The 14591-nt window shown below is 36.3% G+C and overlaps 1 protein-coding gene across 2 annotated transcripts in view; it reads right to left on the reverse strand.

The window, feature by feature from the left end:
- LOC149783428 (two pore potassium channel protein sup-9-like) overlaps positions 1 to 14591 on the reverse strand; it is a 144840-nt gene that overhangs the window by 96176 nt on the left and 34073 nt on the right. For both annotated transcript variants that reach the window (XM_089931653.1, XM_089931652.1), the window contains exon 2: positions 7473 to 9251. In XM_089931653.1, the coding sequence (XP_089787779.1) occupies positions 7473 to 7755 (283 nt within the window). In that variant the 5' untranslated portion in view covers positions 7756 to 9251. The remainder of the gene's footprint in view (positions 1 to 7472; positions 9252 to 14591) is intronic.

Genomic DNA, 14591 nt, shown 5'->3' on the forward strand with positions numbered 1-14591 from the left:
TATGTTGAGATGTCGCTAAACGCTAGCACGCACATGCATACACACCGTATTTGCCAATAGAACTGTCCTCAGTGACGATATTTGCTGGTACTGCTCTGTGCAGTCACTACCAACAGCAAACTGAACATTATCGAATGATACTGAACGATAGACAAACACACTCACCATATTCAAATCAAATGTTGTTGTGGTTGTTGTGGGGTTTAACGCCATTTTTCAGCACACGATAGGCTGGCTATACATGGCGGCCTGTATTAATGGTGGAGGACGAACCAGGGGAAACCCCCAGAAAGAACCACCAACCCACGAGAAGCTACTCGCAAGCTCTCTCACATACCCACATTGGCTGAATCTGAGACTCGAACCGGCGCAGACAGAGGTAAGATGGCAGTGATCCGTAACGGAGAGCGTTTTAGACCACTCGGGGCCCCCAAATCAAATGCAGAAGTGTGCGAGCCAAGGACAAAGCAGGGGGTCAGTTCTAGCAAATGAAGGATTATTGGGAAAAGAATGTACCCAGATACTAGCATGCTGTGGATGCTAATACACAAATCCAACCAAATAAATCAAAATAGAATGCATGACTCTACAAATCCGACCCCCCTGTACCTAAAACATTACATATAGCACACTGGATGCCAGGCTTAAATTTAAAAATCATTTGAAAAAACAACAAGCCCACATTGCAAATCTTGAAGATTAATTTTAAACTTTCAGATAATTTATTTCACTTCCTTGTATTTCTCAGGCTATCGCTCAAAATTGTTAGCACATTTTCATCCTTTTCCGTTCGAGTTAAAGTACCTCAGCATACGGTGATGGTACAGTAACTTGAAATTTTAATTGCTAATTGGAAAGACATCCACTGCTATTCAAATGTCATTAATCCAATCACTACCTGCACGAGAAAACAATTCAATACTTTGCCCTAAAACAGAATCTATTTTGGCAAATGCGTTACTGTTAAGACGGGTTCGCCGTTCCGCCAATGGCAGATAGTCTAAAACAAAACAACAATGATCTAATATGCAAACACATTTTAGGCAATTCCGTGAAGAATACTGAATGTTCCAAAGTGTACCTGACACGGGATATCAATACTTAACAATACAATCCGTTTGTAATTTTCCAAAAGCAAACTCAGTTTCTAGTGTCTAAATAAGCAAAACATTGGAAAGAGAGTCTCTAAATAAGGAAGGAACGAATGCTAAGCTTACATATATGTAACTCACTTCTCTCAGTTACAAATGTAATCAACAAAACATATGTTTCGATTTCAATGTCATGTCTGACTGAGTCCTTCAGAGAATGTTAAGTGGGAGTCTAAGTAGCAATTGTCATGCAATAATGTAAAAGTAACTGAATATAACATCACTCGATCATCTGCATACGATAATAACCGATACAATATGCACTGTGCATAATTTTCATTCCTGTCACTAATGAAATGTATCGGCTGACAATCTAGAAGGTATGGCGAAACGCGACTCACTTGAAGCTACATTTTAATTTGATAGTATGATTCCTGCTGTTTATATTGACCTTAAAACCTCCTATTACATAACTCCCGCGGGAAACATACATCGGCACGGGAAACATGAATCAGGACGGGAAACATGAGTCAGGAAACAAAACCCGAGTTAATTCCTACATCTGGCTTGTGCTTCACAGACATTTCGTTAAAATGCAAACTCTTTTAGCAGCAATGCCATCTTTAATGTCAAACTGTTTTAAACTAACCTGTTCATAATGGGGAGCAGGAGAAAGAATAGACTTTACACATTGAACTCAAGCTTCGATAATATCTTCGTCATACAAATAATACAACAGATAATGCCGTATGCAAATAGTAAAAATTAAAAATGAACTTTGAATAGGCTACTTTATTGCTATTAAGTACAAAAATTCCAATAATCCTAGTCATCGTGATCAATTATATATTCGCAAACATAACACAATCCGAAAGTTTCATATTTCGAAAGTTATATATATATATATATATATATATATATATATATATATATATATATATATATATATGCAGAGACACTGAGATAGAGAAATTTTATATTATTTTTATGGTTGCCCTATTTCATAGGTGAGGTGGTCTAACATGTATGTATGTATGTATGTATGTATGTATGTATGTGTCTGTGTGTGTGTCTGTGTGTGTGTATGTATGTATGTATGTATGTATGTATGTATGTATGTATGTATGTATGTATGTATGTATGTATGTATGTGTCTGTGTGTGTGTCTGTGTGTGTGTATGTATGTATGGATGGATGGATGGATGGATGTATGTAATGTATGTATGTATGTATGTATGTATGTATGTATGTATGTATGTATGCATGTGTGTATGCAAGTATGTATTTGTGTGTATCTGAAATAAGAGCAGAAAGATCACATACGAACCATTACATCATAGAGTCCAGACCGATTGACTGACTTTGTGGTTTAATTTTAGAAGCAGAAGACTATCGGAAAACTTTGGAATATTTGATTTCCAATATTGCCCATTTTTGCAGTTTTTTGTCAACATATATTTGTTCATCATATATTGACAATTATTAGAGTAGTAGCTGTTTGCGTACGTAACTAGATAGGACGTTTCCACCAATGTTCAAAACACCTTTTCTGACCAGTCAATACTGTCATTTTGCTATTAGGCACATGGCTTTCTGCGGTATCAGTTTGGCAGGTGAAGAAATATTGGATGTGCATTCCTGTACTTGTACAAGTTCAGTTGTGTGTGTGTGTGTGGGTGGGTGTGTGTTTGTCTGTGTGTGTGCAGAAATCAATGTATGTGAATACACGAATCACTGATCATGAGAGTGAGAAATATACATATTTTGTAAATTAAAACGTTTCTTGGAGACTGTTTGCTTTGATGGTTTGTACTATACATTACAATAATTCCATGACGTGCCTGCTTGTCCTCTATGCAGTTCAATTCCAGGTAAAGCGTATCTAAACAGCAATCCGCTTACAGACCCAGGTTTCAGGCCGAATTTGGCAAGAAAAGCATTCGTACCGTCCATACTCACTTACAAGGTCGGTCCATCTCCAAACAGAATATACATATACAGGCCGTCGAATAATCTGCCGGCAGATCAAGGTAGTTTTGTTTCTTGCGCTGATTAATTCTACTAAACTTCATAGACTCAAATCTGCATGGTCGTATTTCGACGGCAGATCTGAATATATGGGGCTTGAGTTGGATCTGGTGTGTAAGGAATAAAGACGGTACCACGTTTACAAGCGGTACATATGAACCGTTATAGACGGTGCCAGGTTAAAGAGCAGTAGTCGTCAGTGATATTAGACGGTACCACGCGTACAAGCATTACTTACAAGCAAGTATAGTCGGTACCACGTTTAAAAGCAGTACTTAATCAGCGAATATAGACTGTACCACATTTACACGCATTGCTGTTGTTGTTGTTGTTGTGTGGTTTAACGCCATTTTTCAGTACACGATAGGCTATACATGGCGGCCAGTATTAATGGTGGAGGAAGAACCCGGGAAAACCCCGGAAAGAACCACCGCCCCACGAGAAGCTACTGGAAAGCTTTCTCACATACCCACATTGGCTGAATCTTAGACTCGAACCGCCGCAGACAGAGGTGAGATGGCAGTGATCCGTAACGAAGAACGCTTTAGACCACTCGGCCACTCGGGGCCCCCGCATTGCTGTTTAATCAGTTTAGATATAGCTGAATACGCATAAAATAAATTAGTCAATTCATAAATACTCACATTTCTAGTGTAATAACTATCAGAGTGTGTGATAAAAATCACTTTGCTCAAATTAGTGTATTTTAAGTAAAAGTGAAAAAGGAAATATGTATAATAGTAGTAATCGAACAGACTACACGTGTATCAGGTAGTAATCCGTATTATCGAGGTGTTTTTATTTCTTGGGTTGTAGATCATGGAATTACGAAATAAACATTTAACAAAACCAATGTATTTTAGTATCTAAGTGTACCACTAATGTATTTTCATGATACGTAAACAGCTAATATTCACGACTTCTCTTGTAGAGATATTTGTCATTTTCAAAGACGCCAAGACAATAGAAAGAGAGGTTCCTTTAAGACTCACAGTACTAATTCAGTTCCCAAAGTAAACCTATGCAAAAACCATGATATTAAAGATTCAGTAACTTCAAATTTCTGAGTGCTCATGATCAAACCTATTATTTATCTGTATATATGAAACCTGGATGACAGCTTCTGTGTAGAGAAAAGGATATGAGCCGCGTCATTTTCTGGACCTACATCTGTTCGAAACATATGCTTTCACTTCCGCACCAAGGAGTCAAGTGCTAATTTTAGCCACGAGTGTTCCAAACCCTAGACTGTTAAAGGACTGAAAGTCCATCAATACAACAATGTCTCTATTTTGTTCGCTTACAATTAGGATAAGCTTTAAAAAGTTCTTTTTACCTGCAAAATAACTTTCATTATCAACCAATACTGGCCACACAAACCCATCAAGATATATATCTCTTCTATTTTATGTACACCCATTTCCAGGCTGATTCCCATTTTCCCATACAATTAGTACCTTGTGTCCTCTAGTTGCTGTCGAATTATGCAGTAGTGCACACCCAGTAGTAGGGAAAACAAACAACTCTAGATGATGTATTACAGATATGAGCACAAAATGAATCATCTGCATAAAATATACAAGTGAAACGTGTGTAAAACAAATCTTTTTCGATGCGAAGCAGTTTACTGCAAATACCGATGATACGCATTATCTAAATAACAAGGGCTTCAGAGCAAAGGCGTTCATAATCTCTCAAACGGTACTGTTTTTATTTTTTATTTTTTCGCCTCTCTTGCCAAGAGACATACTATCCTGCTGGGCCCTTTTTTTTCAACTGAATAGCTTTATTGTAATGGTAGATAGCGCCTCATGGTCTTTGAGCATGTGAAATTAATAATAGAACCTGGGAAAAAAACGTAATGTTTTTAACAGTTACGTACATAAAAACGAAGATGATTCAATATCGTTTAAGTCTATACAGAAAGAAAAACAAACGTTTTGGTGGTCCGATGCATACAGCTGTTATCATGTTCGGTATTTTCAATTTAGCTCCCAGTACGTGCATTGCATGCTAAATCGTCTAAGACTTGTTATCAGTTTAAAACATTACAATCGTACGTTCCGTGCAAACATACCACTGTTAATCGACACATCGTTTTCCGGTGTAATTCGCCTACATATAAACCCAGTGGATGAGGTGTGAGTGTACTTTTATCACTCTTATTTCCCGTATTAAAAAGTTCGTTCGTTCGTTCTGATAAAAAAAATAGAGGTGAAACTATTTACCAATGTGTCGATGCATTGATAATTTTCCGTTCTCTTACAAAGAACTAGAGGTGAACCGATTCACCGACGTATCGATGCATCGATAAATTTGCCGTTTGGATATATAGAGCTTCATGTAAAATGATTCAGCGATGTGTCGATGAATCGATAATTTTGCGGTCTCGATATACACGTTGATACTAAATTCGGAAAATAGATTCAAAGGGACATTTGCATTATAAAAGCTTCTTGTATTCTTTAAATAATAGTTAGCAGTCGTTAGTCACTTTGCTCTTTACGTGTATTGATATGTACTGTATGCTGGGTTGTTTTGCTGCGACACAAGACCTAATTCCCTCCTCCAATTCACGGCATTAAGTAACAGACAAGAACAATGCATAATATCTGTAAAAAAAAAAAAAATGTTTACTCGTGTGCATAAAATCTCTGAAAAAATTGTCGCATTATTTCCTCATTTTAATCTCCAAAAAATATAAGGCTACAGTGCTTAGTAATAGTACTGACAAAATAAGTAAATAAATAAATAACATTTTATGAGTGAGGTTCCAAGCAGGTCGACTCATACTGCATCCTAAATATCGACGTATTTTGAAACATAAATCCACTATAATTACGCACGTATGGTCGTCATATGTTCACAAGCAAACTAGCGATCTAATATAGGAAAGATCATAAATTATTCACGGTCTTCGAGGCAGAGTACAAATATTTTATGTATTATATATCCTTCCTAAAGGCTTCCCGTGATTATCCAGGTGACATAAGAGAGGCGACTTGAGATTTGTATTGCGAATTAAAGCCACAGACAACTAGTTTAATGACAGAAACGGCTCATCTCCGTTACAAGAATTAACGGCGCTTCAATATATCATAATATATTTAACACAGGCATCTCTAAACTGAGTCTCTACAGATGAGACACAGCATTCAGTTAACATAAAAGCTTAACACATAAGATACACGATTATATCTCGAGTTATAATGTAGTCCAAATTTATAGTAGTCCATAATCATGACAAAGCCTGCATCAAGTTTTTTCAAATTACGTCCGAGCGTCCGCCTCGGATGCGGGAGGTCGCGGGTACATGTATGCATGTATGTATGTATGTATGTATGCATGTATGTATGTATGTATGCATGTATGTATGTATGTATGTATGTATGTATGTATGTATGCATGCATGCATGCATGCATGCATGCATGCATGTATGTATGTATGTATGTATGAAAGAACACGTCTTGATACGATTCTGATACTAAAGAGAAGTCCATGTCAATAACATAAATTGAAAATTATGCCACAGATAAGAAGTGTCGCGCAAGAAACCAGCAGATTCGCTGGGAATGCTGAATTATTTTGCAATATCTGAGGTGATGATTCAATGTGTATCATTAAAAACATGGGTTTGTGTGTGAGTATGTGGGTAGATAAGTATTTTTTGCACACCAGAACAATCTATCTGCATGTCATTCAACAAAAAGAAAAGGTGTGTACATCACTGAAAAATAAACAACCCGGGGGGGGGGGGGGGGGTAGGGTGGAACCCGAATTAGGAAGCCCTGTGTAATACACATTAATCACAGGGGAACACGAACAGTAAGTACTTCATGCATGCAGGGTGATAGTAGGGGATGATAAGTTCGTTGTATGTTGTCGTATCAATAAATCTAACCCTGATTATACCGTTATCAATATCCATTTAAATATGGACGAGGCTGTTCGCACAGTCGCCGTGCACTTAGCTGCGAAAGACTATTTTTAACATAACTCGTCCTGAAATAACGGTATTAAGGCATACACTTAAAATGTATTTTCGAAACTGTAGACGTGAGTAACGTAATTCTTTCCTAATTTATGATACCACATCATAAAATAAAAATGAAATTAAAATTTTGAGAAAGGGATTCGATCCTGGGTCTTTGGCATGACAGGTCGAAATGTTCCCATTCGTCCCTAATGTGTTGATCGGTCGCCTCGTATTTAGTCTTTTATACTGCATTCACAGAGCGGCCATGCGAATAGTCTTTCCTAAAGTTAGGACACGGCGGCCGTGCGAATACATACTTTCGTTTAATATAAAGTCGCCACAAACAAATGACACATATATGATAAAAAAAACTTACCGATTGTTGTAATTACTGTAAGAGAGAAGTAGAAAGCACCAGCGAATTTCCATTGAATCCCGGCCTTGTAAGGATCGGACTTAATGATGTTATATCTCAGTCTGGAAAAGTCCGAATACGAAATATTGTATTTTTCTCGGATCATCTTTTCCTCTGCGAATAGTTCTCGTTTTCTCTCTATCTCGTATTCTGATTCAAGAGCATCAAACACAGCCGCTCCCACCAGTAGGTATGTAAATGTGCAGACAATAAGCGATAAGGTTCGAACGTTCTGCTTCTTCATAGTTTTAAACTAGCCGCATGGGGCTGCGGGTGCAACTACGACCCCTAGAGGTCCATGCAAACTGAACAAAATGGTCGACTTTTTCCTTGTTCCGAACTCCATCAAGGAAATACACCACGTATAGTGAATAACATGTATAATTTAACGGATGTTTTCAACATGATTTTCGACTGATTGCTTTCGGCAACATGGCTAATACGTTCCAGAAATATTATAGTGCAACTGTGTTGTTTAGTTCGAGTCTTTATTTCTTTTTTTATACGAATTTTGATTAAATCTTCAGTTTTTAAAAATGGATCTCGACTACTGTAAAACAATTATTATTTGGAATTAATTCCACGCCAGTCTTCGATTACCAGAAAAAAACTGACTCTACGAATCTTAATGCGCATATCTCCTGCAGTTGACTGCTCAGTGTTCTTTCACTTCCTACTGCTTCTCGTCAACGAGAACATAGTTTGTAAAATGTATTAACAAGCGTTGAATTATTCACGATCAAATATTAATAGTTAAAGCGTGTTATAATATTAACAGAGAACAAAATGTGACCTTTCCCCAGATCGAACGTTGCAATGATAGCTCATACAAATCTCATTTAAATCCTAACATATCGAATTAGATGGGCATTCAGTATGCATCCACAATGTGCGCGGAATACACTTCTGAATGTGAACACATCCTCCGACAGAATCAGGTAAACACTTGTCTCTTTTCCCATAAAATATGTATTCGGTACAATCGGCTGCGTGATAGGATGAAAATATTTGACTAGTATGCAGTGTACAGCGCCCTCACCGGAATGGAACAGGCAAGACGTGCTTATGCAGTGTGGCACACGATTCTTTTGATTTCAGATGAACACACTTACAATTAATTGGACATGTTGTTCCTACGCAAGTCATTAAGCAGAAACAGTTGGATTCTCAGATAATCTCCGATTTTCTACAACTAGTATGGTGCCATGGAAACACTCGGAACATGACCTTTGTTTCTATAATAACGTTTTGATGAACTGTCTGCTTTTCGCATCTGTGAATCCTGTATTTTAGTTGTGCAGAAAGCTTTGTCATTCGCTGGTCTGGAATCGAACTGTAATATATATATTGTAAAACTGTACTTATGTATATTTGTATTCAAATATGATCTGACATATTTGAATACGATGTTATTATTTCCCCTCCAAGTTTGTGATGAAGCATGAATAACTACGCGAAGGTATAAGTCCGCAGATCAGTCTAAGAATTAAATCCTGAATAGAATCTTTGGTTGCTTAATTATTTTGGAGTTATTCCGATAGCAATATCAAATGATGACGTGAAGGCCATATATCAAACGCACAGCGCTGAAGATCTACAATCCTTGTATCCACTCGTATGTTTTTCAGATGTCTACAAAGAAACAACAGCGGGATCCTTGCCAAATAACTTTCTAAATATCTTTGCCAAATAACCTTCACGATTAGGTTAGATCTAGGTTATCTTCGCACTTGTTTGTATCTGCAAAAAGACAAGCAAAAATATTTAAGTGAAGATCATTTTTATGCTTGTGCATTAACGTTCAAAGCATACATACGTGCGTAAATAAGTTGAATGATTTTTTTATATAAAGATTTTTAAATTTAAAAAAAAATTAGTCGATTTGTTAATTTGATTACGTTGGTCTCTTTTTGAATATATGGTTTTAAGTCTGAGCTACTATCCAATATCTTTTTACAAACACATGTTGACGTTTCCAATGGGATAAACCAATCAGATGACGATATTAGCTAATGGAACTGGTGCTTGACATGTTTCCCTATAAATTATGTAACTTCTGTGACCAATTTAATTTTGAAACTTCACTTTGAATAGTCAAATAAATATATTATAAACATTAATGGGAAAAAAGATTGAAGACTTTTCATTTTCGACCGTCGATAAGGTTTGAGTAACAAGAATGTATCTTTCCTACCGGAAACAAGGTTTCGGCTACAGAAGCTATAGTTTAGATATTGTTTACATTTGTTATGGATTATATGCTGCATATAATGAAAACAGAAACGGAGAGCATCCACTAGCTAACGTCAACTACTATCAACAAGAACGTCACCTTCTGCCAGCAATAACGTCGATTCACGTCAACACTAGCTAACGTCAACTACTATCACCACGAACGTCAACTCCTGTCAACACTGTATAACGTTAATTCATGTCAAAACTAACGCCAACAACTATCAGCACGAACGTCAGATCCCGTCAACATTATCTAACGTCAACTCCTGTGACTTCCACCTGTACGGTAAACTTACATGTTATTTCAACATTGATATTACTATTATTCAAAAAGATAGATAGATAGATAGACAGATAGATAGATAGATAGATAGATAGATAGATAGATAGATAGATGGATGGATGGATGGATGGATGGATAGATAGATAGATAGATAGATAGATAGATAGATAAAGATTTAACAACGAACACATTAACAACTTATATAGTTTCTTCGTAAGTGATATATACTCATCACCCTAAAAAGTTCGTTTCATAAGACTATATAGATTCCTGCATACCAGTGTATAAATGGATTCATTCTGTAATGACTATCCGCCGATATATGAAAATTTGTATTAAAGCATGAACGTATGCAGCCATTATTGTTAATCTAATTTGTCTTTAAATTCATCCATCCATACATCCATCCACCCATCAGTAATTATCTGAATCTATACCTATATACCTTCCTTAAGTTCTATTTTCTTTCTTGCTTTGAAAGGAGTTTGTTTCTTTTGGAAAACGACAAAATTAGTGACAAAATCAGCAAACAATTCAATGGTCATTAACCATGGACCTAATGGCAAGAAATATACAAGAGAAAGATTTTTTTCATATTTCTTGCAAAGGTTAATGACACTATTGTTTTGCTAATGTCTACTATCAGGAGTTAGTTTATGTAAAGAATATGAGGGATCTAGGCTGACTGAGATGAAGAAACATTGGTTAGTTTTTTTTAAACAACGGTTTGGGTTCTTTCCTAGTACATGTAACGTGTTTTACAATGAACCAACACAACCCCAACCATTCTTTAAACGTTCAATATTGACAGTAAAGTGTTATTTTGAATATTGTCATGTGACAAGGCGTCTAAGACAAACAGCATGGTCCTCATTCATGTTTAAAGTTCACTGGTATTCCAACAAATTGGCATGCTTCTAATCACCCCTTAAAAATCTCGAATATTGAGATATTTACCGCTTAGCAGACATGCATAAATACTTAAACCAAACCGGTGTTATCTGCAGCCCAAGTTAAGTATTTGATCTCTAACGTTAGTCTAACTGTAACAGGCATTCACCAAACAACTTAACAAGCTAACCCATTTTCAAGCTGAAGTAAATGTAACTTTAAGGTTTGTGCCCTCTACCTAAATTTATTTTTGGGATGGTGGGGTGTGGGTGGTAAATGCGAAATATATATATATATATATATATATATATATATATATATATATATATATATATATATATATATATATAGTTATTGTTGTAAATCTGGATACCAGATAATTGAGCGGCACACTTTACCTTAGGGATTCATGAGCGACAATATAAAAACATGGATTAATATTGTTGTAGTTACCCAATTAGGTTGAAAATAACACGAAAATAAAACATGACATCTAGTGGGCTAATATGCTATATTTACTGTAGCTGAGCAACAGTATTATTTCCTTGGGACTTTAAGCTTTCAAATTATTTCTCTTTTTCAACTCTGACGAAAGGGAGCCTTTCAATACTCTGCAAAACTTACAACAAAGGGCTTATTGCGCCTGCAAAAAACATATATTCTCGATCATTGTACAAGAAAGATAGACATGCGATAGAATAGCATGAGGGCTGGAACTACTAAATAAATTTATCACGAATTATATGATCAACCTACATGAAATAATCAAAATTTATTTTTACGCTATGTTTTTAAAACTATGTTATTGAATTCATTCAAAGCATTTTTTAAGATATAATATAGAACTGAACAATAATCAAACTCCGACGAAACTCAAAAGACTGTTCTTATAAGAGTACAAATTAATCAAGGTGACGTCAACTTACTTTCAAAGTGTTCCATCACACGTCTAAATTTCTGCAAACCGTTTAGTAACATTCTTTTATTTTACAAAATCGACCACAAAAGGTCTTATATCTACACCCATTCCTGAATTAACAGTTAAAAATTGATCTGAGATTAAGACAGTTTAATTGACACAAAATAAAATTACAAGATTTGAAACTTTCAACATTTGAACCAGTTGGTTACGGTTTGCTATCCACATGTACATTTGTTGTGAATTTGTCCACCAAATCACTCACTTATACATTTCATTGACTCTGTAGTTTACTTGTATTTCAATGTTTACTAAATCCCATCTGCTGCATATGAACACTAATGGAAAACCTCCTCCGATTAATACACGATTCTGTAAAACCAATATGCTGTCCATAAGCGTTTACAAAATACGATTAAAGTCACAATTTGTGCAGCTTTATATATATATATATATATATATATATATATATATATATATATATATATATATATATATATATATATATATATATATATTCTCTATGTGCCACGTAATTCAAATTATACCTCGTGAATATTGTAATAGTTATACCTAAGCCATGTTCTTCGGTTTTGTGTTCCAGAAAATGAGGCTAACTATCTCTAAATTTTATGCATCACAAGTATGTATCTCTCTCGTGGGCGTGGTTTGAAAAGGTCGCTGCAGAAAACACAAACAATCAGTCACGAAAACACAGAGATCGTTATCGTAGCTTAAATGGTTGGAGCATAAGACTCGGATGCTGGAGGTCGCGGAATTGAACTCGGACGGAGTCATATCAAAGACTTATAAAAAATGGTGCTAGCAGCTGCATCGTTCGGCGTTCAGCATTAGGAGGTTAGTGTTAGGATTGTAGTCGGTCTGGTGTGAAGATAATGTGAACGGGTCGGGCGTGATGCTACGTGTCTGCGGCATGATGACCCAGTGCAAGACATTATAAACTGCCACATTGCAGACATCGTAGCTATAAGACCAAAATTATTAAAGCTACGTTAAGTATAAAAAACACAGACAAAACATAACACATGATATCTCTCTCTCTCTCTCTCTCTCTCTCTCTCTCTGTGAATCTAGCAGGCTTCAGGTCATGTTTGTCAATTCAAGTGTATAATGTTTCATTGAATTAAATACGAATGCGATGCATCATTAGCTATACGATACATATCTAACGTTTGATAATTACCCACTTTTGAACGTACAAGTTTTGACTAATGCTTGTCGTTTTGCACCTGACATGTACAAAACACAAGTGGTATATCATATGAATTCGCGTCCAAGTCGGAGCCACCTAGAAACTATATAAAAACTCATCTGTCGTCGCATAATGAACCTTCAGATCTGGATCTCTGCAAATTTGTTAGCACTGTGCGACGGAAGAGCAAGTTCTATGTTTTTCCTCTTCAGTGTGTCCCTACTTTTCAGCAAGTATTTATGGTAATTAATTTTTTTTTAAATTACACCATAAAATGAACATAATGTCTGAAGACAGCCATGTCAGATCTATGACGTATTAATGTCTGACGACATCCATGCCCAATCTATGATACAATCATATCTGATGACAGCCATGCCCGACCTATGAAACATGTATATCTGGCGACGGCCATGCCCGATTTATGATACATTCATATCTGACGAAGGCCATGCCCAATATATGATACATGTATATCTGATGACGGCCATGCTATATCTATGATACACTAGTATCTGACGACAGCCATGCTCAATCTAGTACTCACTAATATCTGACGACATTCATGCCCAATTTATGATACACTAATATCTGACGACTGCTATGCCCAATCTAGTATAAACTCATAGCTGAAGACATTCATGCCCAATATATGATGCGTTCATATCTGACGACAGCATGCCTGATCTATGATACACTTTATATCTGACGACGGCCATGACCAATCTGTGATACACCAATATCTGACGGCGGCAATGACCAATCTAAGATATATTCATATCTGACGACAGCCATGCCCGATCTATGATACATTAATATCTGATGACGGCAAACCCCGAAATAAGATACATTTATATTTGACGATAGCCATGCCTGATCTATGATACACTAATATCTGATGACGGCCAAGCCCGATCTGTGATACATTTATATCTGACGACAGCCATTCCCGATCTATAATATTCTAATATCTAACGACGGCCATGACCAATTTAAGATACAGTTATATCTGACGACGGCCGCCCATGATCTATGATACATTAATAGCTGACGACCGCCATGGCCGATCTGATATGCTAAAATCTGGCGACAGCCAAGCCCAATCTGATACACTCACATCTGACAACATTAACTACCAAACTATTGGTATACACTCACATCTGACGATAGCCTTGTCTAATCTAGAATACGTCAACATACGACGATAGCTATGTCCGATCTATGATATACTAATATTAACTGACCATATCAGCATAGATTCCAAGTTTTAAAATTTGAGAAATCAACATACCAAAAAAAAATGGAGTATTAATTATTCGAAAGTGCTTATTCAAGGGAATACTGACCAGTCCTTTACTATAATTTCCACGCGGTCAAATAAGTACTTACCTTTCACATCTGAAAACTTCTGGTATAACACTTTATGTAAAATGTGGAGCATCAAACAAACATTAACCCAAATCATACTACACCGGAGCTATCAAGTACTCGGTTCATCGTTTCCCTTTAACTTTCAACAATATGACAACTAAACAGCGA

This window comes from Sinohyriopsis cumingii, chromosome 14, assembly GCF_028554795.1.
Source record: "Sinohyriopsis cumingii isolate HCF-2022 chromosome 14, ASM2855479v2, whole genome shotgun sequence".
Classification (NCBI taxonomy): Eukaryota; Metazoa; Mollusca; class Bivalvia; order Unionida; family Unionidae; genus Sinohyriopsis; species Sinohyriopsis cumingii.